Here is a 25,521-nt window from a genome sequence, read left to right as displayed (position 1 = left end):
TGAGATTTGAACCCAGGCAGATTGGAAGCAGGGTGATTGGTCTCAATCACAGAACTAAATTACCTTTCTCATGCTTAGTAATTGAATATATGAATATATACTGAGTTTAACTTTCTGTTGTAATCTCTTTCATTTGTATAATTGAAAAAGTGTTGTATATTATAGAAGGTTAAGTATTTTATAGCCTCACTATCAAATAGTGATGTTCATTTATTTACTACATAAGGTGCCAGATGCCTTACATTATCTCATTTAATCCTCACAGCAGCCATGCGACATAGGTCATAAATTCCTATTTTATGAGTGAAGAATTCAGAGACTCAGAGGCAGAGCCTAAAATCTTAATCTGGTTTCAAAACCCACGCTATTTTATATTTTTCCTTGTTGTGTAGAAGAGATAAGACTTAATCTGGGCTTGCTAGGATGTGTAGAATTTAAATGAGAGAAAAACGTTGAGCCTTAAAAATAAATAGAAATTTATAAATTATACCAATTAATGAAAATAAATCATTTTATAAAGCTACAAAACATAAAATATTGAAGAATTAACTTAAAAAGAAATATGTGAGTGACATATCTTTATTAAGGATTCCTAAAGAAGATTTGAATAAACAGACTCTATGTTAACAAATGGAGGCTTAGTATTGTAGCTATGTTATGTCTTTCATAATTAATTTTAAAAATTGATATGACTAATAAAAGTTCTAACTTTTTGAACTGGTTTAATTACTTATAAAGACTATTAGACTAATCAGAAATTTTTAAAAAGAGTATGATAGAGTACACCATGAACCAATGGTATAACATAAACACATAATAATCATAAAAATGTAGCATTGGCATATTAAGAGAAAAATGGCCTAGAGCAGAAAATCCAGAGAGGTGTTCAAGAATATATAAAAATTTGATATGTTAAAAGTAATGTTATATGAATTATTTGGGAAATGAATACACATGTAATAAATAACACTGGGAGAATTGGTTCACAATTTGGAAAATGTGAAAGTTATGATCCTTATCTTAACCCACATATCACATTGAATATAACAAAAGAATTAATTGCAAAAATATTAATCTGTTGAACGATTAAAGATTAGATAAGAATCTTAATGAAAGATTAAGGACAAGATAAAACAACCATGCTTTTATATAATATAGGGGAATTCTCATTATAGGTGAAGTGAATATAGCATATTAAAAAGAGTATATCACTTTCATGTTTAAAAATAAAGAGGCAAAGAGAGAAACGTTGTAAGACACCACACCAATATACAAATGGTCATTAAGCTGGGAGGCTAATAGATTTTTTTTTTTATTTTCTTCTTTCTACACTTATTTTCCATATTTCTAGTATTATGTATTACTTTTATAATTTAAAAAATAGACTATATTTTTAAAACGTAAATCCTGAGCCAAGTCATAGGGTCTGAAAGGACTGTAACATATTGGGGGTGGGGGGGAGCATTAGAAGTCCTGTCTGATGAAGTGGGAATTTCGAGGCCCAAATTTGAATTGTATGGGGAGAAGTGTCTTTAATATGCCTTAAAAAGAGAAATATTAACTATAATATATCAAGTTTTATAAATTATTTTAAATCAAAATTTTTCTCTCATGTGTATGATCTAAGATAATTATGTAGAAAAATGCAAATAATTGAATTTAATCAAACAGGCTTTTCTTTGTTCAGGGACTTAGGGATATATCTATGAAATAATTTGCTTTTCTGAAAGTCTTTCTTTTAAACTGGTTGTTTTGCCTGAAGATACACTCTTAATCTTATTTGCCACTTACCTTAGGTTTTTCAGTGTTTTACAAACCCTAGGGCATTGCATGGAAATTTTTAATACCTGAAGGGGACACCTGGCTCCTGCCTGAAGCACTTTCTATTTCCTGCCAGGCACAAAGGAGAGATGTTATTGTGAGCTGATCTAGAGCTCTTCAGTGGTTGATTTACAAGTGTCTCCTCATGTGTCCTCAGGCAGCTAAGAGCCTTCAGTTCTTGCTGCTACATTTAAATTACAGAAGAAGATAGAGAGCAGGTGATTTTCAGCCAAGGACCCTTGTCTTCTAATTTTCTCTGCCCTTTGTAAATAGATAAGGTAGTTGCTCAAATTACTTCATTAGTCCAATACATCTGTCTCTACAGGTCCTTGACAGAGCCAGCTGAAGAATCCACAAAGCAGAATCTTGGGTGTGAAATTCTCTTTTGAGTTTGATGTTATATTTTAAGAAAAATCATATAGAGGCATAGACTCAGACACACTACCTTCCAAGGCTAAAATACTTTAGTCATTTTTATAAATATAAAAGTATAAGCTTTATTAGCGTTGGTCTTTATCACAAATGTTCAGTCCTTTTGCTTGGGAATTTCAGCCATTTTATGACAACTTTTTCATAAGTGGATGGCTGAAATTCACAAGAAGTTTTTTTTGTTTAACAGTTCAGAAAAATGCTTAAAATGTTATAGAAATTTTTTTTCCTTTTTAAGTATAGTTCAATATAAGTATTGACATTTTTGTTAGTATTTGTTAACACTTATTGTCAGTATTTCTGTAAAAGTTTATATTTTATAATATTTTTTGACTCCTGCTTTACTATTGTCTTTAAAGATTAACACGAGTGCATGAACACATTACACGTAGAGAACCTGTATTTACAGTTAATTCAAGAGACAAGCTAATCATTGGTCTAGTGGGTGTAAGTGAAAGGGGAGTTTGGAGAAACAAAAGATAAACCTGAACTGGAAGAATCAAAGGAAATTTCACAGAGGAGAAGGAATAGTGGTAATGGCAGAGGTTTTGAGTCATGTGGACCTGATTTTAAATTACCATTTACTGCCATGACTTTGCAATCTTGGGTAAATTATTTGACTTTTTGAATCTTAGTTCTTCTATTTGTAGAAGAGGAGTAGTAATAATTTAGAATTAAAGGGATACTATTTGTGAAGTGCTCTTATCATTTTAATTATTTGTATCCTACCTCTTCCCTTTCACTTGTCTGACCTTATTTTCCATAATTGATTCATTTAGCCAGCGTATCAGAAAAAGAAGAGACCTAAAAACTTCTCTTTTTTGAGGAACCAGATTTGGTCAATGGCTCTAAGTCTAAGAATAATGGAAATGTGGTGATACAGTGAACCAAAACTCTGAATGCAGGAAAAAATTAATCCAGGTAGACATTTGGTATTTTTGTTAGTGCAGAATTTCCTGGTCTCAGCAGTAGCCCAGTTACAGGATACTTCATACTGTTTTGGAGAATTGGGTTTAGTGGTATTTGTTCCATCACACTTACTTGAAGATTACTTAAATAATCTTCAAGGGATCTTAGAGAGTATAAGGAGGAAGCAGTTGGAAATAAGAGAACATGCCTTAGAATCCAGAATTTCATAGCTGGAGGGGCCCTGACAGAGCATCTTGTTCAGTTCTCTAATTTTTACTGAGACAAACCAAAAGCCAGAGAGATCATGTTTTGCCCAAGGCCACAAAGTTAATTGGTTGTGTGTTAGAACTAGAATGCAAGTCTGGCTTCTCAGGCCGTTGGTTTTACTGCAACACTGCATAAGGTGCTCTACTCCAATGTAGCTTCTTCGATTATGCCAGTGTTGCAAATAAATGATCAACCACATTATTGGTATATGATTACTCTAAACATTTGGGCATTTTATTCTTTTAATAATTAAACATGTATATAAAGTCTATACTCTGTTAGAGGATATAATAAATGGCACAGAACATTAAAAATCGGTCCTTTTAATTGAAGTCTTGATGCCGTTAGGGAGATATTATTAACCAAATCTTCACCTGATTTTTCAAACTGTTCATGGTGCCAATTTTCTACTACCTAGCATCAGAACCCTGAATTGTTCATTGCCTCTTGACTTTTACTGCCATATTTAATCAGATAGTTAGATTCTGTCAATTTGGCATCTAAAACATATTTTCTCTTATTCCTTTGTTTTCATTTCCCTGGGTCGTCCTGTTTCCACTTTCTGCATAACCTGCCTCCCAACTTATCTCTACCTTCAACCTATGCTTGCTTCAATTGATTTTACACATTATTCTCAGCAATAATTTTAAATATTGATCATAGTTCTCCATTTCAAGTGAACAATATTCAGTATTTAAGCCTAGTATTTAAGATACTCGATGATCTAATCTAGGCGAAGTTAGGGAAGAAAATCATTAAATAGTAACTAATTTGAGCTGACATCTCCCCTGAGGCTTGGAAACATCTAGGCAAGGAATGAAGAGAGTGAACAGCTGAATAAAGGCCTGCATTTGGAGATCTTATGTAACATTCAAGGACCTAAGAGTGGAGCAGAGAGGTGTGTGGTGCAGCAGATGAAGCTGGAGGGATGAGGAACCCCATTACAGAGGTCCCTAAGAGCGGCAATGCCAGCTGAAGGCCCAGGATTAGTGATGTGGTTCAGGAAGGTGTCCAAGGCCACTCATCTTCTAAGCTGTCCAGCTGGGACCTGGATCCAGATCTACCTGACTGATCCTCTCTCTCCCCTAGCCAGCTGCTTCTATCAGTCAGTTTGCCTTTCTGTCTCATCTCAGGGTTCATATTTTCATCTGTCTTCAGTATGGGAGGTGCACACTTTCATGTGTGGATCCTAGTGCTCTGGAGATATTCCTGTATAATTGAACATGCTTGTATTTCTACCTTATGTTCCCCCTATTGTATCCTGGAACCCAAATCAGTTTAAATTGAGTAAAAAAAAAAAAAAAAAAAAAAAATGACCTATTTGTCAGCTTGATAGCGCTTACTCTTTAGTGTGCGATGTGGTTCTTGGCGTGGTTCTCACGGATTTAAAAGTCACTGCACTATGCAGTAACAATATATCTGTGTCACATTGGGAAAAGCACAATGTAAAGCATGACAGTCTTGTTCCTGGTTATCAATAGGCAGAGAAGCTCCTGTGAAATTCAGAATGACTTTTAAATCTGGGCCTAGATGCATAAATGTATTTATTCATAGCAGGTTCACAAATTCCCTTCTTCCTCTTTGCCATTCTCTCCAGAGCAACTCCAAGAAACTGACTTAATTATTTAAAATAGTTGCTTCATAATTCAGAAAAATTCAGGGAGAAACTTTAAAAAATACTTCTTAATCTACAAATTTAGATTGTGGGATTATTTATACTCCAAGCTGAGATGGTTGTAAGAAAAAGGCAACCAACTGGATGTTTGATTTCCCCGGAATTAAGCAACCAGTATGACGTCCATTTGTTTTTTACTTGAATTGACTAACTGCTTATTGAACCATCATTGCATTGATATTAGAAGTTTTATATGCCTAATTTCAGGACAATTAAATTAGCCCTCTGACATTTTAACTTAAAAAACTGAACTCTATCCTGAGAAATGGGAAATTCTTAGAAAGCAATGCTTTGCAACCACAATGCATCAAAGAGTCTGAAATTTCTCTTAGGCTCATGTTAGGAACTTACATTGTAACATATACAATGTTTTGCCAACTTAAGCCAATTTGCCCTTTTTACTGAAAAGGAACAAAACCCAAGAATATATACCACAAAGTGTGAAAGACCTTAACTAAAGTACATGTGGTATTTCTTAGACCAGTAAGAATGTATTATTTTCCAGAAATCTGAGATCCAATCACAAGATTTAGATTTCATTAATGAAGATGTAGAACAATCTTCCCATAAAATTTAGGAGGCTGACTTCCTCTCTCACCATGAAAACACTTTGCTATATGTTATTAATTTTAAGCTATATACTAAAACACATCACAACTTTACAATCGGTGATATTTAAAATGGTTAGCTGACATACAGCCTTTGACGATATTTAGCACTTTATAGCAATACGTTAACACTAACTTTAGAAACTATAACATAGTGAAATTTTACAGCCAGTTAGGTTGATGAGTCACTGTCAGCTTCCTAAACTCCTCTTTTAGATGAATAAGAGAATCAAATATAGGAAGTGAGGAGCAAATTCTAGCTGCTGTAAAATCTTAAGTGTCATCATGAGGTTGAAGTGCTAAGGAACAGAAAAATACGTTGTCTAAACAGCCTGAAAAGAAATCAAATGATCCACTTTTAAGTTTAGAAATGGTAATAGTGTTCAGTCTTTCAGTTTGTCACCATATGCTTACATTGATTTATGGGGAGATTGTTACAGTGTTCATCGATTCACATGTTGCACCAGTTACTAGGCAGACTTCTGAACTCTTTAAAAGAACAAAAATGTACAAAGTTGAATATGTTTAATCAACAGTCAAAATAATTGGAGTTTATAACTAGAAAAGAAAATGAATAATTTTAATAGTAAAATTTTAAATATGTTTCTTTAATAAGATTATGTGTATTTGATTGTTCATTTAGACCTATTGTATATAAAGTTGAATTTTTAGTTTTATTTTTTGGTAGGGACAGGGTCTTACTCTGCTGCCCAGGCTGGTCTTGAACTCCTGACATCAAGCAATCCTCAGCCTTTTGAAATGTTGGGATTACAGCTGTGAGCCACCACACCAGGCTGTTCATTTTTTAAGAAATGCTGAGGAAGAGTATATGTATTAAATTGGAACATGTTGATTATAATTTATCAGGAAATTATTGAATGCTGAGGAGTATCTTTATAAATTGACAGGGAGTTTGCACTGGCATTAAAATAAAATGATAATATATAAAATAAAATAAAATGATAATATATTAAATTGAGGTTGCACTGGCACTAAAATGGTAATATATTAAATCAAGAACATTTTAGGATAGAGTAAGTTTGAAACTATAAAACATTCACACATGTTTAGCTGTTACATGAATTCCATGGGTTGTAAAAAATTTCCAAATTCCTTAATGCTCTTGTGGTCATTGCTTCATTTGAAGCCATTTGGCTTAGGCATTTTCTGCCAGTTCTGTGTCCACTCTCCGCCCTGCAGTAATGGAAACATGGAAGTCCTCCCTTTTCTTTAAAGCCCACAAAATAAAAAATAATTAGATTAAAAATAAATAATATTTACATAAGAGGTGTGTGAGGGGTGTGTGTGTGTGTGTATGTATGTGTCTGCAGCAGAGTTGTTTACAGAGCAGCAATACAAACAACTTGGAATGTTAGATTTCCCTCTGCCATTATTGTACCTTGGGCTCAAGCCTTTCTCTGTGTTGCTGCATCCTCCTTTCCCTCCTCTCTGTATCTTTTTCTTCCTACTGCTTTCTATTTTCTGTTTCCACCCTCTCAGGAGGAACACATTCAATTCCTGCTTATTGGACCATCATTGCATTGATGTTAGAAGTTTTATATGCCTAATTTCAGGACAATTAAATTAGCCCTTTGGCATTTTAACTTAGAAAACTGAACTCTATCCTGAGAAATGGGAAATTCTTTCTTATTTGCAGATCTTTCGTGTCTTTCTGGCTTCTACCCTTGTCATCAGCTCCAGGCCTCCCTGTGTGTCTAAGGACATGGTGGAAGCTTTGAAATGCGTAAATACTGGGAATTGTGTTCTTTGACTCTTCATCTAGTGAGAAAAGGGGAAGAATTTGATTAGATTTTCTTCGGGTTGTGCATATCATGAAAGAATTATTTTTATTTTCATACTTCAATACCATAAAATTCTCTAAACAATAGATCTATAGTGGTATTTTTGAGGATTGCTGTATGGAAGAGCAGAAATTTCCTAAAGCTGGCCCACAGACTCAGCTGGTTGCACCAGAATCTCTTGGCGAGTTGTTGAAATGACAGATCCTTCATGTCCCAAGTAGGGAGATTCTAACCCAGCAAGTCTGGGGTGGTGCTGAGAAATCTGTACTTAAGGAGCGAACCAAGTGTGGAAGCAACTGCCCTGAACCTCACTGTCTTCATTTTCCATTATCAAGTTCAGTGATGCAAAATAAATGAAACACTGGGATATCCATCCAGACCTAGGGACTGATCCTCAAAGTCGTTATTCAGTCTTCTTTCTGAAATTTCCTCGTCACTTGCCTCTTTGTTCATAAGCAACCATCCTGGTTTTCCCAGGGCTCTTCAGGTTTTGGTCCTAGGTCCTGAGAAGCCCTTTGGTCCAGGACTAACGAGAGGGGATAGTCACCAGACTAGAATCTATACGGAAATAACAGCATCTATTTGGTTGCTGTAACCATCCTTCAATATTTATTTATGAATGATCTCCTTTGTGGTTAAAGCCATGGGAGAGAAAATTTAGGCAGAAGTGGAAAGGATTGTTACAGGAAACTTGATGAGTGTTTCTGGGAACAAGCAGTGTTGTCCTAAGACTCAGGAGACAAAAGTGTAACCTAGGGATAGGGAGAGAACATAGTCCCCATGTCTTGTGGATCTTAGCTTAGATCATGCAGCTATAAGGGGTAGGTTGAAGGAGACAGTGTACCTTTTGAGAAGTAATCTTCCCTGTCTCTTTGTGCTCGCAAACTTGCAAAACTTTCAGTAGGATATTTTAGGGAATCCCCTGCAGAGATAGCCTCGTTTTATGTATATTGTTTGATATGGAAGCAGCAGACTGTGTAGTGATATGGTAGGCCATTGGAAATATGGGACGATAGCTGTTACACAGCAAGAAAGGTTTAGAAAACTAATTTTCCAAAAAGCTAACTTCCAAAGCGAATTAAACTGATTATTATAAATTGATCTAATGTTCTGGACTCTGTAGCCAACATTTTATAATCCAATTTATATTTCTAGACTGTAGAAATTTTAGTAGTTGACAAAATTGACAATGAGCAGATTCTGAGGTTGGGGATGAAGAAACTCAGCCTTGGAGAATGAAAAGTTGAGACATGAGAAAATCGGAAAACCCATGCCAAACAGGGAGGAGAAGAATTCAGCATCATAACAGACCACAGAGACCAGAATACCAACCAAGAGCATCTAAAAGCACAGAGTGTCACAAGTGATTAAGACCAGAGGAAAAACAAAAACCATAATTCGATGAATAAAAATAAATAAACTGACCACTAATTTTGTTTAGAAAAAAACTAGTTTTTCGGAGTGTAAATATACAAATATAAACCACTTTAATTCGACTCTCTAAATATATAGGTTATATGCACTGGTGTTCAGAAAACAAATATTTGTTGAATTTAAATACAATCTATTCAAGGTTAGTAACATCCATGGAAAGTTTAAAATACTTGCTTTTGTTTAAGTGTTACCAGTTGTGTAAGGGTTGGTGAGTGATGTAGAAGTGACAGGAGATCATTTTTTGTTCCCTTAATAAACCCTTGATGTCCCTTTCATAATATTTTCTTGCATGTCCAACATTCTTGCCATCTACCAAATTTTTCTGGGGATTGAGAGAATATTGGGCTTGCAGTCTGGGACCTACGAATGCTTCCCACACCTGCCCTATGTACCCCATGTACCCCATGTAATTATAATCTCCATGAGTCTCAGTTTCCTCGCTTTCAAAATGATAATGTTGGATCATAGTTGATCTCTCATTTATATTTCATTTAAAATATATTTGTATTCCATATTAAATTATAAACACCAACCTAAAAGTAATCTCCAGTGCCAATTATCAGCCCTAAATATGCCCAAACACAGGTACATTTATTCTGAGTGACATTCATTTTGAGGTATATACATCTTTTTAATAGAAATTCTAGATAGAAAATTGAGTTCAAAAAGAAAACAAATTGAATGATTATTATAAAGATAACCAGGGTCACTTAAGGGAGTATTGTCATATAATAGTTACAAAAAGGCTCCCAAATAGAGCACATTCAAAATTAGAACTGATTTGGTAGGTGGTGAAAGACCTTACTTTGGGCCACCAATTAAATGACACTCCTGGAGCTGAGATAGATGGCAAGAATGACACACTACACATTTTACTTAAAAGATCAAGCCACTACCAAAATATTATGTAATTACTAGAATGCACAATATAATAGGACTCAATAAGGTGGAAATAAAGATAATGAAACTATACATCTTTTATTTACTTTATATCTTTTTGTTGCTAATGAAATAGTTTTACTCTTTCCAAATAAACTCAATATCCAGTTTAAAAACCTGACTCAGTAAGTATAGAATTAATCAGAAGTGAAATCAAATAGTTGTGTCTCATTAAATGTTCCTCAAATGATGGAAATCTTAGCTCTAATGCCGTCTTTTATTGGAATCTAACATCAACTTATGGTTTTTACTTTTTTATTTTGCAGGGCTGGAGCGAATTGCTCGGGATTCATCTTATGAACAGGAAGGAAAGGTCCAATTTGTAATTGATGCAGTATATTCCATGGCTTATGCCCTGCACAATATGCACAAAGATCTCTGCCCTGGATACATTGGCCTTTGTCCACGCATGAGTACCATTGATGGGAAAGAGCTACTTGGTTATATTCGGGCTGTAAATTTTAATGGTAAGTTACAACGTGTGTGTATGTCTAAATACATTAAAAGTGACAGGGTGTGTTTTTCCTCCTATATATGGAAGATACCCAGGCAGAGTGGAAAACACAGGATTAGAAGCAGTTCTCTTCTTTGATCAGAAGTGTGAGTTTTTCCACCTGCTTTTAAATCTCAAACATATTTTTTATGCTACCATTAATCTATGCTTGAAGAATGCAAAAGTTTAAAATAGGCCTCTATCAATCAAAATGTTCTACTTAAATATCACTATTGAAGAGATCACTTAGAAGGCTTATTTGAAACCACTGACACTAGATTTCTTTGAAAATGTTTTGTTCATGTCGTTATTAGAGAAGAGATTGTAGACATTTTGTTTTGAAACTGATTTTAAGCTTTTGAAACAGTAAGTTGACTTGAAGAAAATGGATGATTTGGAGTTGCTGTATATTTATACTCAATAAGTGTTAAGTTTCTGTGTTTTCTGTTTCCTTATATTTTTCTCAATGACTCAGTCCTTTGGAAGCAAAGGGTTGCACACAATGTAGACAGGATTTTTATACTGTAAAAGCAGAAATGTTGTTTCTGTAACTGCCACAAGAAACTGATACAGAATATACTGGATTCACAGTATTTGATTGAGAATAGCCCAACTGCCTGTCTGAAGTGTTGGAATTATTGAACGCTGCTATTCTTTCATGAGAGTTGCAATGGTTGTTGCCCATGACTTTGATCATTATTTTCAAATGAAATGATAGAATGCTCTGAGCTGTCTAATACTTTTGGTTTGGCTTTAATCCATACAATGGACATGCCTTGAGACACGCACAGCACTGCACCGTCTATCATAACACACTCCAGTGACCTCAGCTGCCAGCGTTTAGCACAAGGTCATCTTCAATTTAGAATTCAAGTGGAAACTTCTTATTTTTTTTTTTTTTGCATTTTTTGCATTTTTCCTTTAAAGGCGACCTAAGACAGCATTTGGTTTAAATTCAACACACGTTGTCTGTGGCAGAATATTTGTGAAACGTTACATAACATTAATCTTTTTGTTGGGAACATGAACACTAACAGGAGTTTGAAAATAATTTGTATGCAATTATGAAATTGATCAAAAGAGATGTTGCAATACAAGGTTGTTTACCATAACCTGAGGTTGGGGAACACTTCCTTTATCTAATATTGCTAGTTAAGAGGTGGGAAGAATAACACAGATGAGTGAAGTTTCCATAGAACTGAAGCTCACCTCCAGAAGACAGGGAAGTCTTTTAAAGAAGCACTAAAGAAAGCATTTTAAAGGCAAATTACTAATTTGTCTTTCATCTTAACCATAGTTCAAAACCTAACCCTTCCTTGATGACTTCAATTATTTTAATTATTATCCATCCTGTAATATGATGATACTATTAAAGACTGTTAAAGAATATCTTAAGGTAATGACTACTAAAAGGATTTGCCTCTAGACTCCAATAATCTTTGAGTTCTGTCCACTTTTTATAATTTTTTTTTTTTTACATTATCAAAGTGTTGCTGCTACTGTTGCTGTGCTTGTTTTTAGGACAGGTGCTGATGATACTTTACTGGGGAAAATAGACAAAACATTCATGGCACTTAGAGTTTCCTGGAGAACTTAGGTATTAATCAAATAAGCACACAAAAATATAATTATGTAATCTGCAATGAGTGCTGAAAAAGGAGGTATTCTGGATTTAGAGTTTATAATCGTGAACATTTCCCTAATATAGGGATTTAGGAACAGATGAAATCTGAAGGAAGTAGGTGTCTGAGATAAGGGTAGAGCAATAGGCCGGGCCATGTAGACCATGTGAGGTCTTATAGGCCATTTTTAAGGTTTGTTCTTCATCTTGAAAGCAACAAGAACCTATTGGAGCATAATAGAACTGTGTCTGATATAAGGCTACGTATATCTCAGATGAGGGTTATGAAAAATAAATAAATCTTAGTATATGAACTTAAAAGACAATCTCTTAGAGCTCTTTGGAGATTGAGTTTGCTGGGCATGAGTCTTGATTGTGTTCCAGTAGCTGATAATACAGGATAAGAGACCTGAAGATAAGCAAATGATCATAGAATACATAATTCTGTTGATTTTCGGTAATTTCCAGGATATTCATCACATTTTAATTTTATTATTGATTTATGTATTCATGTTCATTCTGTTTATGATAAAAATGACACACAAAGCTGTTCAAATAAAAGTACACCATCAAAACTACTAAAGGAGGAAGAAACAAATACGGTAAGCAGAATAAAGGATGAAATCATTAACTGTTGAGCTTCTTAAGCAGTCAAAGCATAAAGGGACCGACAATGTGATTTATAATTTTCATTATATGATAGAAGCAAGCTCACCTATTTTTCAAGAGAGAACAAATTTTCTTGGAAATTATTTCCAAAAGAAAGGTGTCATATGCGACTTTGACAGCCAAATGAGCAATGTTATTTAACAAAATTTTACAGCAAAAGCAGAAGTCTTCTCTGGCTGTTTTGCATTTGTACCCACAATCAAAGTTAAGAAATGATGTAACTCTTATAACACTGAAAGTATATTTCATTAAAGATGTTTCCAAGGAGGAGGAATATAATTGTCCTTGATTTAGATGTATAACTCTTTTGAGCCCTGATGATATGGGGATGTACCATACTCTGAAGAATAAATGAAGAACATCTCCCTTATACTCTAGGTTTAAGACTCTATCTTCAAAAACATCCTACTCAGAAATCTAACATTTCAATCTGTTAAAAAACAAGAACTGTTGGCTTGAAGGGAATGGCATAGCCCTGGCTGGTCCACTTCCTTAGTCCTGCTTACTGGTCTCGGAAGTACCTTGAAGAGTCCCAGTGGCTCTATGAAGCACACATACAATCTGCAGACTTACACACATTATCATTGCTCTTCACAGGGATTTAACAGCAGCTGGAAGTAGACTTTTGGAGCTTGTGTTAGCTGTTAGGAACCTAGGAAACAGCTATGTTATGTTGTTAATTGGAAACCAGTTGAGTTGGTTATGTTGGTGACAGCCAGTGTTCTCACATGGTGGGACAGCTGACCCACCTCCCTAACACCAAAAGTGCAAGGAGGCCATTGGCCAAAACAAGGTTTGCTCAGGACCAATTTTTAATTTTCTGAAGAACCCAGATGTGCTTGACTAGAACCAGAGCTGCTTATTATACACAACAACAAAAAATATTATATATTAGAAGGTTTTTAGCCTAGTTATTGCCAGTTGTCAAAGAATGAGCTTTATAAGGCAACTGCCAAGTTTGTACAGTGTGGCCTTCTAGATTGTCTGCCAGGATCAGTGAGCTACAAAAGGTACTCTCCAGGAATTAAAAAAATTGACCCATTAGATGGAATTACTTAGTAATGCCCATTTAAAATTGAATAGTGGCTATCCCAACGTGTGATTTTTGTATAGATAAAATTGTCGTTAAATTAGTTCTTTTTGACATAATTAGATATCAGGATACATTTCTTTGTATGCTCCTTTTTAGTTTGAGATAGTAAAACCATGTTATTGGTGTGGAGGAAGATTCTGCTTCCAGTTTATAGGAGCAGGAGGTGAAGTAGCCAGAGCACTGGAAGCTCATCAGATGATTGGTACAAAAATAAAGAGAACTGTTTGTTTGTTAAAATTTAATCTTTCTCACATTGTAACCAGGTATGTGGTATGCTTACTTAAGCAATGGTTTAAAGATATGTAAAAGATTGTGCTTCTTCCAGTGTATCATTTAACTGACAAAGCAAAGAATATGTTAGAATTTAGAGTGATAAATGACTAGTATTTCAGGCCAGAATTATTTCATTAAAAAATAACCAACTAAAGCTGGAATATTCAAACTGCTGAACTGTAGAGTACTAATTGGCATCAAAGACATAAGCTACAATGGTGGTTTAATTGAATGTAATCACTGAAACTGATTTTTTTAAATCACTGAAAAAAGGTACCTTAACCATCTTCTGCATCTGTATTTTAAGCACATTCTGAATCATAGTGTATCCAGAATTACTCGTTTTCCTTACAAGTTTTCTTAACATCTTCTATCTACTTGGGAAGCCAGAAGGAAACAAAGACTTTCCTTTTAGGGTTACTTTTATTGCTGCTATCTGAACAAAATGTTATTTCTATAATTTTTAAACCCTAAGATTTATCAACAAATATAGAGAAAATGAGGTCAGGTATTTTAGGAACTTGTCAATTCCTTACTCCAGAATGATCTATAGGCAATAAAATATTAATTCTGTACATCTTGTATAGAATCAAAGATGTTTCTGTTGCTATGAGAACCTTATTTATCATAAAGAAAGTGTTGGATAGAATTTCAGAGCTGTCTCCCTACTCCCTTGCCCTATAGCTGAGCTCATGTCAGGGCAGGTCAAGCACAGTGGCATATTAATCCGAATTGTTTGATTGTATGTAACCAATGAACTTGAGAAACCAACTAAAACTTGCTTAAGCTGAAATGAAGAATTTGTGAATGTGCATCAGGAAACTCCATAGCAGGAATAGAAATGAGTCTAAAGAAAGAACTGATCCTAAGAAATAAAAACCTATAAGAAAAAAAAGCATCTCTGTCTTTCTGTCTGTCTGCTTTATCTGTTTCTCTTTATATTGGTTTTCTCTTCTTCTAGGTTCACAGGGTAGCAGAGGATCTACAGTTCTAGGGTTTAGCTATTCTTTAAGACACTTGTTAAAACTAACTTTTTTTCTTTTTTTTTAAGTCTCAATGTCAACTTCTTGGAAGCTTGAATCTCATTAGCCAAACATAGGTTGTATGTCAGATCTGTTCCGGATTATCAGTGTACAGGAGGAAGTAGTACAAACTTGGTTGTCACAGACCACTCCCTATAGATAAAGGAGACATTTAGAAAGTTTCTATAAGTGCCTTATGGGGAAAGCTTAAGCAGGGAGGTGGAAACCTGAGAGAGGGGTGATGTCTAGGTATCTAAATCTCATTGCTTCTTTAGGTGGATGAGTTCGTGTTAGTCTGAGGGAGACAGGAATCAGGTAGAATCTGTGATAATTGGAGAGAAGAGTCAACTTCAGAATTTTGTAATGCAAACCCTTGTATTGGGGTTGAATTATCTGACACCAAGAGGAAGGAAGCAGCTTCCCTAAACTCAGCAGTGAGTTGTGATCTAAATATTTCAGTGCTGAATATTCCAAGAATAATATGGAAACGTTTGTTAGATTGTAGAAACCAGTACAGAGATAGAAGTTATCAGCATCTTCTTTCCTTTAGAAACCTTATTGATTTGAAAGTTAATGCAAAATTTCCAAATATACAATTTGAGAGTCTCTGAACACCATAGTCTGATTTTGAAGGAAATTTGTTAGCATAAAATACCTTTAAGCTATCTGAAAGGAATAATTATAGTTTAACATTAGAAAATATACTACAATCATGCTAATAGGTCAAATAAGACAATAATAAACATTTCATAAGATTGTGTAAAGTCATATGATAAAAATATTAGCCTAATTTATGTTACAAATACAAAACAAAAAAACTCGAAATTGAACAAATATTTAACATGATAAAGCACATCTTTCTCAGTCTACAACATTATATATTTATAGTTATTCTTATCAAAGAGATGGATTAAACCTATTACCACTATTATTAATATTCTATCAGTTTTAACCAGTGTGATAAACATGAAACAAAAATGTGATAAAGATTATTACTATAAGGGAAAAATTATTTCATGATAATTTTCAAATTATTTGATCTCAACAATACTTATATTAGAAAGATAAAACATAACATTAATATTAGAACATTAAAGCTTTTCCACATAGTATTAAGAAGTCATTATTAATGCATGGGAACTAGAACGCTTGTTTTCTTTTGCAAAAAATTATTTAAAATATTTTGGAATAAATTGAACCTGTTTGAAGACAACTTTACTGAGAGACATACAACATATTTGAAAAAATGTAGAGACATTTCTTGTTTATGGACAGAAGAGCTAAATATAGGAAAAACATTAATTCTTTCTGAATAAATCTGTATTCAGGCATGTTATAATTCTGGTAGAAATAACTAGGCAATATTTTCTGGAATTTTAATAGTATTTTAAATTTTAATTATGAGAGTAAATGAGCAAAAATAACTAGAGTGATTTTAAGGAAAAATATTCCTACCAAACATTTAACACTTAAGCATAATGTTAAACTATAATAATCAATCCAGTATGAAACTAATACCAGAATAGACATGTGATAAACTACAATAATCAATCCAGTATGAAACTAGTACCAAAATAGACGTGTGATAAATGAATCCAAATAGAAATAGTCAGAAACATATAACGATGATAAAAAAGTAAATAATTCTACAATTGTGTGTATATCTGTCTATATATATAGATATATATATAATATGAATTTATCATATGATAATGGTGGCTTTAGAACTCAGTGGGAAATAACATTTTATTGATTAAAAGTTTATGGTAGATTCAACTGAGATGATTTTTCCACATAAGAAAGTATTATCCATTTGAAATTTATTTTAGAATTATGTGAAAAAGAAGCAAAAGAATAAAGAAAAGAAAACGTAGGAGAAGGTTTATTTGATTTGAATGGGAAAGTTTAAAATCAGTAAAAGAAATTATTTTAAAAAATACCATGTTTGATTCTTTAAAAGTATAACACTTCGATATTAAAAATTGTCATGAACATAATTTCAAAATGGAAATTATAAGGATTCTTGGGGGGGGGCTGTGTCAAAACATGAATATCCTAAATATTAAAAGAGCCACATGAATTGATATAAACTATGCAATCTCTAAGAGATCAATTGACAAAACTTGTAAATGTTAATAAATATTTGAAAAAAATGTTAAGTCTCACTTATAATCAAAGAAAGGCCAATTCATCAATGAGAGACTATTTTCCCCTTATCAAATTTATGAAGACTTAAACATTTATAATTACTAAAATGTATTATATTGATCAGCATTGTTTTTTTGGAGATCATTTGCTTGGTACATATCAAATTCTTATTTTCTTATTTCTAGAAATGTATTCTAAGAAAATTATTAACAATAATTATATTTACAGTAATTCTTTGAAAAAAACAAATCATAATTTCACTTTGTTTTTAACTAAAACCCACCAACAATATATTGTATAGTATAAAATCACTGTAGTTATTTTTGCTCATTTACTCTCATAATTAAAATTTAAAATACTATTAAAATTCCAGAAAATACTGCCTAGTTATTTCTACTGGGATTATAATATGCCTGAATACAGATTTATTCAGAAAGAATTAACGTTTTTCCTATACTTAGCTCTTCTGTCCATAAACAAGAAATGTCTTTCTGTTTTTTCAAATATGCTGTATGACTCTCAGTAAAGTTGGCATAACACTATATAATGGTGTTGACTGTGTATTTGGGATCCTAGGTTTTTTTTCCCTAGTTCTGCCATTTTTCTGTATTGCGAGCCCATCCAAGCCTCTCAACTTCATCTTTTAAGTGGAAAGATTATACTAAAATGATCTAATATTTGAGTTCTCTTCCAGGTCTGAATTCTCTACATAATCTTTTAAAGCCAAAGGCGTTCTTTACAAGAAAAAAAAATAGATGCCTATCAGCGTTCTTATCGTCTTTCTTTAGTTGTTTATATTCATGTTTATCTTTCATAAATCATTTATTTATTTTACATATATTTTATTGATTCTCTTCTAAGGTACCCAATTTTTACAAGAGTGCTGTGTCTTTTAAAATTGAGAATACACAGATTAAGACAATGTGGTTCTGTGAGTTGTCAAATTTCATAGCTTAACAGTGGAGGTACAGAAACCTGTTACCAACAATAATTCAATTTGATAAGTGATATGATAGAGGCATGAGCATTTACAAACACAGTATAAGGTTGAGATTAAGAAACTACATAAGGGAAGCTTAAAGATTACAACACAGAGAGCAAGTGACATCTAATTTAAGTTACAAATAGAAAGTGACGTTTCTTCTGGTGGACAAGATGTGGAAAAGGTATTCATGACAGAGAAGGCAGTTTAATAATAGCTTGAAGACAGGGAAGAGCATTCACATTCTAAGAAAGTTGAGCATCCACTATGGAAGAATGTAACACAGTGGTTGTGGGGGCAGTCAGGTGATGAGACTGTAAGATGAGCTTGGGCCTGGTTAGAAACCTGTGCCAAGCTTGGCTTTGAATTTGACACAGCAGGGAAAAAGGAATGGAGCTTTTTGAGCAGGACAGTGAAGTGCTGGGGTAAGTGTTTTAGAAAAGTAACTATGGCAGCAATTTGAAAACTGAAGCAAGTGAGATTAAAGGCAGGGATGGTATGTTTAAGAGATAGTTCCAGTAGTCACAATGAGAAAATAGTATCTAAAATAGGAAAGTAAAGGTACATGTGAAATGGAAAGAAGTCAAAGACAGAGGAAGGAAATACAGAATTATTTGAATGATGACTCTGTTCTAGGTACTGTGCTTTGACTAGAAACCAAAGAAGTATCTTTTTTTTTTTTAAGGAAAAGTCTTTTATTTTGTAGGCAGTGAGAATTCATTGAAGTTTCTTCTCTTATTATGGAAGTGACATGATGAGTTTCATAAATCCGATTTTTTTTTTTTAATTTTTAAAATGCTGCTATAAAGACACATGCACACGTATGTTTATTGCCGCATTATTCGCAATAGCAAAGACTTGGAACCAACCCAAATGTCCAACAATGATAGACTGGATTAAGAAAATGTGGCACATATATACCATGGAATACTATGCAGCCATAAAATTGATGAGTTCATGTCCTTTGTAGGGACATGGATGAAATTGGAAATCATCATTCTCAGTAAACTATCGCAAGAACAAAAAACCAAACACCGCATATTCTCACTCATAGGTGGGAATTGAACAATGAGAACACATGGACACAGGAAGGGGAACATCACACTTCGGGGACTGTTGTGGGGTGGGGGGAGGGGGGAAGGATAGCATTGGGAGATATACCTAATGCTAGATGACGAGTTGGTGGGTGCAGCGCACCAGCATGGCACATGTATACATATGTAAAAGAAGTATCTTAACTTGCCCAATGATCTCTCTTTATAACTGTTTGTGACAACCTCATTACTGGAGATAATTCAGTATTTTAGTATATATACTATTGATGTAATCAACTTGACACTACTTTCTGTTTCATCTACTTTTTTTTTTTTTTTTTAAGAGACAGAGTCTCGCTCTGTCACCCAGGCTGGAGTGCAGTGGTGCGATCTCGGCTCACTGCAACCTCCGCCTCCCGAGTTCAAGCAATTCTCCTTCCTCAGCCTCCGCAATGGCTGGGACTATAGGTGTGTGCCGCCAAGCCGGCTAATTTCTTTTGTATTTTAGTAGAGATGGGGTTTCACCATGTTGTCCAGGCTGGTCTCAAACTCCTGAGCTCAGGCAGTCTGCCCACTTTGGCCTACCAAAGTGCTAGGATTGCAGGCGTGAATCATCAAGCCCGTCCTCATCTACTTTTATAAGTAGAAAATGAGACAGAAATTCATTATATGGAAAAATTGACATAAAATGTCATCTCTTGAAGTTATGGTGCATAATTTCCTTATGATTAAATTTACTTGTCTAGTAAATGAAATAAAGTCAAATATGATTGATTATTTGTTGATCTAAAAATAATATCCTTTTTAATAATTGTCTCATTAGAAATACAATTGAAGAAATTAATAATTTGGAAATATGTAATTCTTGAAGTCTCTGCGTATTGCTATATAATCAATATTACTGTATATCCATTCACTTTTTAAAAATTTATAAATATTTTTAGAAATAAATAGGTCGATTCACAATTAAGTAATTTTTTTGTTTCTGATGAAGGAAACATCAAGCTAGCTGTAAAGTATTAATCTTACCCATTAAATCACCATGAAATTTAGCACTGTAATTCTACCTGCCTCTGTTTTCTAACCAAGTGAGGTGTTAAACTGTGGGATTTTCAAAGTCTGATTTCTTTTATAGTCTTGAAGGACAAGGTTTATTAATCTCTTATTTTCTCCTTTAAAATATAAGGACTTACATGTGGGCCACGACTGAGCCAGCATTGAAGAAAAGCTTGAAGCAAATCAGTTTTTACTCTAGCTCTTCCTAGAGTCCTACTCAACTTCTTCCATTGTGTTGGGCTTCTTTTACTCATTCTTTATTTTTGTAATTCCTGGTCTTCTTCATCACATTTGAAAAAAAGCAGGATGAATGATAAATCCTGGAGAGAGGTGGAGTACCATGGGCTTAATAATTGAGGGCTGACCCTAGGTCTAAACTGGGATGCAGTAATGAGCCTTGAATGAAGAATGAGGAAACAGATGTAGGAACAGAGAGGATTTGAGGTGGTGGGAAAAGTTTCTGAAGGAGTTTATATCTAATAGTTTGTATTTTTTCTAGCGATCAGAAACAAACTTTATACTCAGTTTGAATCTAGCTTTACAACATTCAACACGTTGTAACAACGGCCAAGCAACAAAACCTCTATAAATTTTTGTTTCCTCATTTATAAAAAAAGGTGATAAGAATATATATAGTATATCTATTTTGGTTTCCTATCAAGTTTAAATGTGAGGTGATGATACATAGACAACACTTAAAAAGATATAAACTGTACAATATATGGAGAATATTTTATCAATAGAGCTTTAACAGACTGCTTGGGTCATCTTACAAAAATGATGAGATGACTGGGTTGGGACTGAGGACTTGAAAATCTTTAGAAAGATGCAGACATAGAAAGTACTACATATAAGGGTCAGTTTGGGAGGTGAAAACAAGGCAGGAGTTGGAAAGGATGCTTCTGCCACAGCGCCAACCAACAGGGTATTTTCAGCAGTGCCAGGTCCTTGGATATAGGAACAGAAATGTGAATGTTTTCATGACATTCTTAAAGTAAATAGGAAAGTACTTTACTGCTGAGATGGGCATCTAATGAATCTAGAATGGACCAGGTGGGGTTCATTGTCTCATTATTTCTTGTTTCTTCAAAATTATATATTACTTTTTTAATTGATTGTATTTAATGGAATTGCGCCCATGTTATTAGGGATAATTATTTTCTTAGTGGTATTTTGCTTCAGAAAGAATCTACCCAAAAATTATAATGGGGGCTTGATTATTTTTTTCTTTTTAAATCTGTTAACTTTTATAATTACATTAAGGTTTAAACACAAAATTAGTTTGAAAGTGAGGGATAGGGGCTGGGCGCTGTGGCTTATGCCTGTAATCTCAGAATTTGGGAGGCCAAGGTGGGTGGATCACTTGAAGTCAGGAGTTTAAGACCAGCCTGGCCAACATGGTGAAACCCCATCTCTACTAAAAATGCAAAAATTAGCCCAGTGTGGTGATGCGCACCTGTAATCCCAGCTGCTAGGGAGGCTGAGGCAGGAGAATCACTTGAACCCAGGAGGTGGAGGTTGCAGTGAGCCAGGATCCCACCACTGCACTTCAGCCTGGGTGACAGAGGGAGACTCTGTCTCAAAAAGAAAAAGAAAAAAGGAAAAGAAAGAAAAAGCGAGGGACATTAATGAAAAAATTCCTTTAAATTAATGTGCCTAATTACTATGCTTTTGGGATTTTGATTTTCCCAGTCTTTTGGATGTGTTTAAAAATGATTATAAAATAACTTTTGACTCATATAAACACCTTGTCTGTAGCTAAGCTAAGTGAACAATTACTCACTTAATTTAAAAAATCTGTAAGTATGTATTTATGGTATTTAATGTGCATATGTCAACAACATTCATTTAATATTCATTAAATGTCTATTATGTGCCCAAACTCTACCATTTGTATTTATTCTCTGTTCTCTCACTTCTTTTACTTCATCTTCCTTTATATCTTAAAATTCTTTTTCTCTCCTCTTGTCTTCTTTCTTCCCCATATTTCTCTGTTTGCCCTTGTGATCACTTAGTAACCAAGAGAGAGTGGCAAGAGGCTAGGATCGTGAACTTTTGAGAGACAGACATGAGCTCATATCCTAGCTCTTCTACTAATGTTGTAAGATCTTGGAGAAGTTATTTATATTTTATAAGCCTCTATGGCCTCATCTTTGGATGGGAAAAATAATAATACCTAGCTCATAGCTTTATTGTGAACATTTAATGAGATAATTCATGCTTAAGAACTTAACGCGATGCCTGGCACAGTGTAAATATGCAATAAATGGTAACTATTATTTTTTTCTGCTCCTGACAATAAACCCTCAGTGTATATTTACTGAATTTCAAACAAACACACATAAAAACCCACCAAATACATGCCCATCCACACAAATTCCTTTACATGCCTTAGATTTCAAAACAGCTGATAAATCTCCTGTAATCAGTAATATTGTGCTATCTGAATTTAATTTCTTATTTCTTCAAGGTGTTATTCATCTATTCCCAAAAGGGTTAGACTTTTTAGTTTACCCTTTCTTTTTTCTCTTGCAGTCACCTCCTGAACCCTTGATTTCTTATTAGAACCTTGGGGTAAGATATGGGAGTAAAATGACCTAAAACCTATATGAATATATCTGGCCTCAAGTAAAAGGATAGGATAGATAAGAAGGTGGAGGTTGCTGGTTGAAAAGGTGTTCAGGGAATGTGTACTAGAATACAATACACCTCCTAGGTTAAGAGTCTCTTCAGAAACTTAGTCGTTGCCTGGGAAGAGACCCTCTTTCCTTTGCAGAGTTAAACTGTTGCCCTTTGATCACACCCAACTCAATCAGAGAAAAGTCCTTGTAGCACTGCCCAGCTGACTCAGTTGTCCATGCTCACAGAACAGAGATAAGTAGATTCTGCATGGCAGAACTAGTTAAAAGTCATATGCCCTATTTATTCAAAAAAGTAATTCAAATAGAAATGAACATTTTGGCAAGTACAATTTATACTTAATCGTGCTTAAGAAAGCTCTAATTTTCCCCAGATCTTGTTGGGCTTTTTGTTGTTGTTGTTAACTTTAGAGAAAGTATAAAATACATACAGAAGAGTGCAATAAATCTATAGTTTAGTGAGTTTTCGTAAATTGAAATCACCCCACACAGAATCCAGAACACCAAACCAAACCCCCAAATCCTCAGCTGGCACCTCAAAACCCTCCTGGGTTCTCTATTCCTCATTACACCCTCGCCAAGAAGTCGCTCTCCTAACTTTTGATAGCACAGACTAGGGGTTCCTGCTTTTAAACATTATGTAAATAGAATTGTATAATCTGTACTTTTAAATGTCTGGCCTCATTTCACAGCAATTTTTAATAAAGATAAAATATATTTCTACCATTATCTGTCTCCATTAATGTTAGATTCAATTATTTAAATTTACTGTTAGACATTTAATATTTAATTTTTAAAGCCGTAGAAATTATTTCATGAAATAACATTTAATATCTATTAATTAGATTTAAATTTATAGAGGTTTACATTTTAGTACAATACCCATAATTTCTTTGAAACTGGTAAAGAAAATATTACTTTCATGAACCTTCTCGTCTTGGTTTTGTTATCGTCATTCTTTTAAATAATAAACTTCATTTTGTAGAGCAGTTTTAATCTCACAGCAAAATTGAGTAGAATGTATAGGAGTATCCATAGTTCTACGTTGAGGTTCATCTCTGACCTAAAAGTCCTCTATCCTCCACCTATCTATATTTTCTTCCCACCTCATCTCTGGCAACCATTGATCTTTTAACTACCTCCACAGTTTTGCCTTTTCCAGATGTCTTATAGTTGGAATTATATAGTACGTAGCTTTTTCAGATTGGCCTCTTTCAGTTACTGATATAAGTTTGGGTTTCCTCCATGTCTTTTTATGGCCTGGTAGTTCATTTCATCTTACTATTATTGAGTTTTAAGGGCTCTTTGTATATTTTGATATAGTTGTCCTTTATCAGTTGTGTCTTTTGCAAATATTTTCTCCCAGTCTGTGGCTTGTCTTCTCCTTCTCTTGAATGTATCTTTTCCAGAGCAGAAGTTTTTCATTTTAATGAAGCCCAGCTTATCAATTCTTTCTCTTATAAATAGTGCCTTTGGTGCTGTAGCTAAAAAGCATCCCCATACCCAGTGTTATTTAGACTTTCTTCTATGTTATTATCTTCTAATAGTTTTAATAGTTTTCCCTTTTACATTTAGGTCTATATGATTCATTTTGAGTTTGTTTGTGTAAAGAGAATAAGGTCTGTGCCTAGATTTATTTATATATATATTTTTGCATGGGGTTGTCCAGTTGTTCCAGCACTATTTGTTGAACCCATCCTTTTTTTTCCACTTAGAGATTTGAGGATGAAAATTTTGGCCATACTCAATTGTTAAAATGTCATTAAAAGTGAAGTCAAGTGTTCTTTGTTGTCAGAATTGTGTGTGTATGTATCATTGTTGTTATTTTTGTGATTGTTGGGACTGGAAGAACATAAATATCGTCTAAACAATGATGAAATAAATAAAAACTAATAAGGTTGAATTGAAAAACTACCCATGGAAAATATTACTGCATAGGATTTATTGGCTGGCTGTTGAGCACCTGATTAATCCATATGGATGTTAAATGTAATTCCTGAAATATTTCATCTTCCAGGAAACAGCATTCTTACATCTGTTTCAGTTTCAATTGACACCATCAGAAAATAATCTGATCCCATCAGTCTCTGTCCTACGCACTGAGAAGAAGAAAATTATACTCTCCCAACTAATTCTCTAGGGTATTTCCAAAATACTAAAAACATCAGTATAAGGTTACCAACTTTTTCTTTCGCTTAGCATGTAATTGTTTCATTTTACCAAAGAGGAAAACACATTTGCTTTTCTTCACTTAGTTGTTAATGACAGCATGTCAGAGTTGTCACACATTCTAGAGTCAATAAATTCTAGAGTGCTAAAGAGACATTTGAGAAAATTGCAGTGTTCTTGATTGTACATTGCTCCTTTTTCTAAAAATAAGTGCTTTCTGATTTTTCTATCCCCATATTTATTCTGAAATGACATTAGCCGTCTGCAAAAAAAAGCTTTTGACTGACATTTCAGACATTTTTTCCAGGTAGTACTTAAATAAGAATTACTTGGGTATATCTCTCTGATCCTTCTAGATAAACTTCAGTCAAAACCGTAAAGAGAATTGACACTTCTTGTACACAGAAACTATCTTGGGGTGAGGGAGAGGAAAGGCAT

At 34.0% G+C, this 25,521-nt stretch overlaps 1 protein-coding gene across 1 annotated transcript in view; it reads left to right on the top strand.

The window, feature by feature from the left end:
- Nucleotides 1–25,521, top strand: part of GRM8 (glutamate metabotropic receptor 8) — an 836,758-nt gene that overhangs the window by 484,962 nt on the left and 326,275 nt on the right. Inside the window, exon 7 of the mRNA XM_054559748.2 lies at nucleotides 10,151–10,351. Within this exon, the coding sequence (XP_054415723.1) occupies nucleotides 10,151–10,351 (201 nt within the window). The remainder of the gene's footprint in view (nucleotides 1–10,150; nucleotides 10,352–25,521) is intronic.

Source organism: Pongo abelii, chromosome 6, assembly GCF_028885655.2.
Source record: "Pongo abelii isolate AG06213 chromosome 6, NHGRI_mPonAbe1-v2.0_pri, whole genome shotgun sequence".
Taxonomy (NCBI): domain Eukaryota; kingdom Metazoa; phylum Chordata; class Mammalia; order Primates; family Hominidae; genus Pongo; species Pongo abelii.
This window is presented reverse-complemented; position numbering and strand designations above follow the sequence as displayed.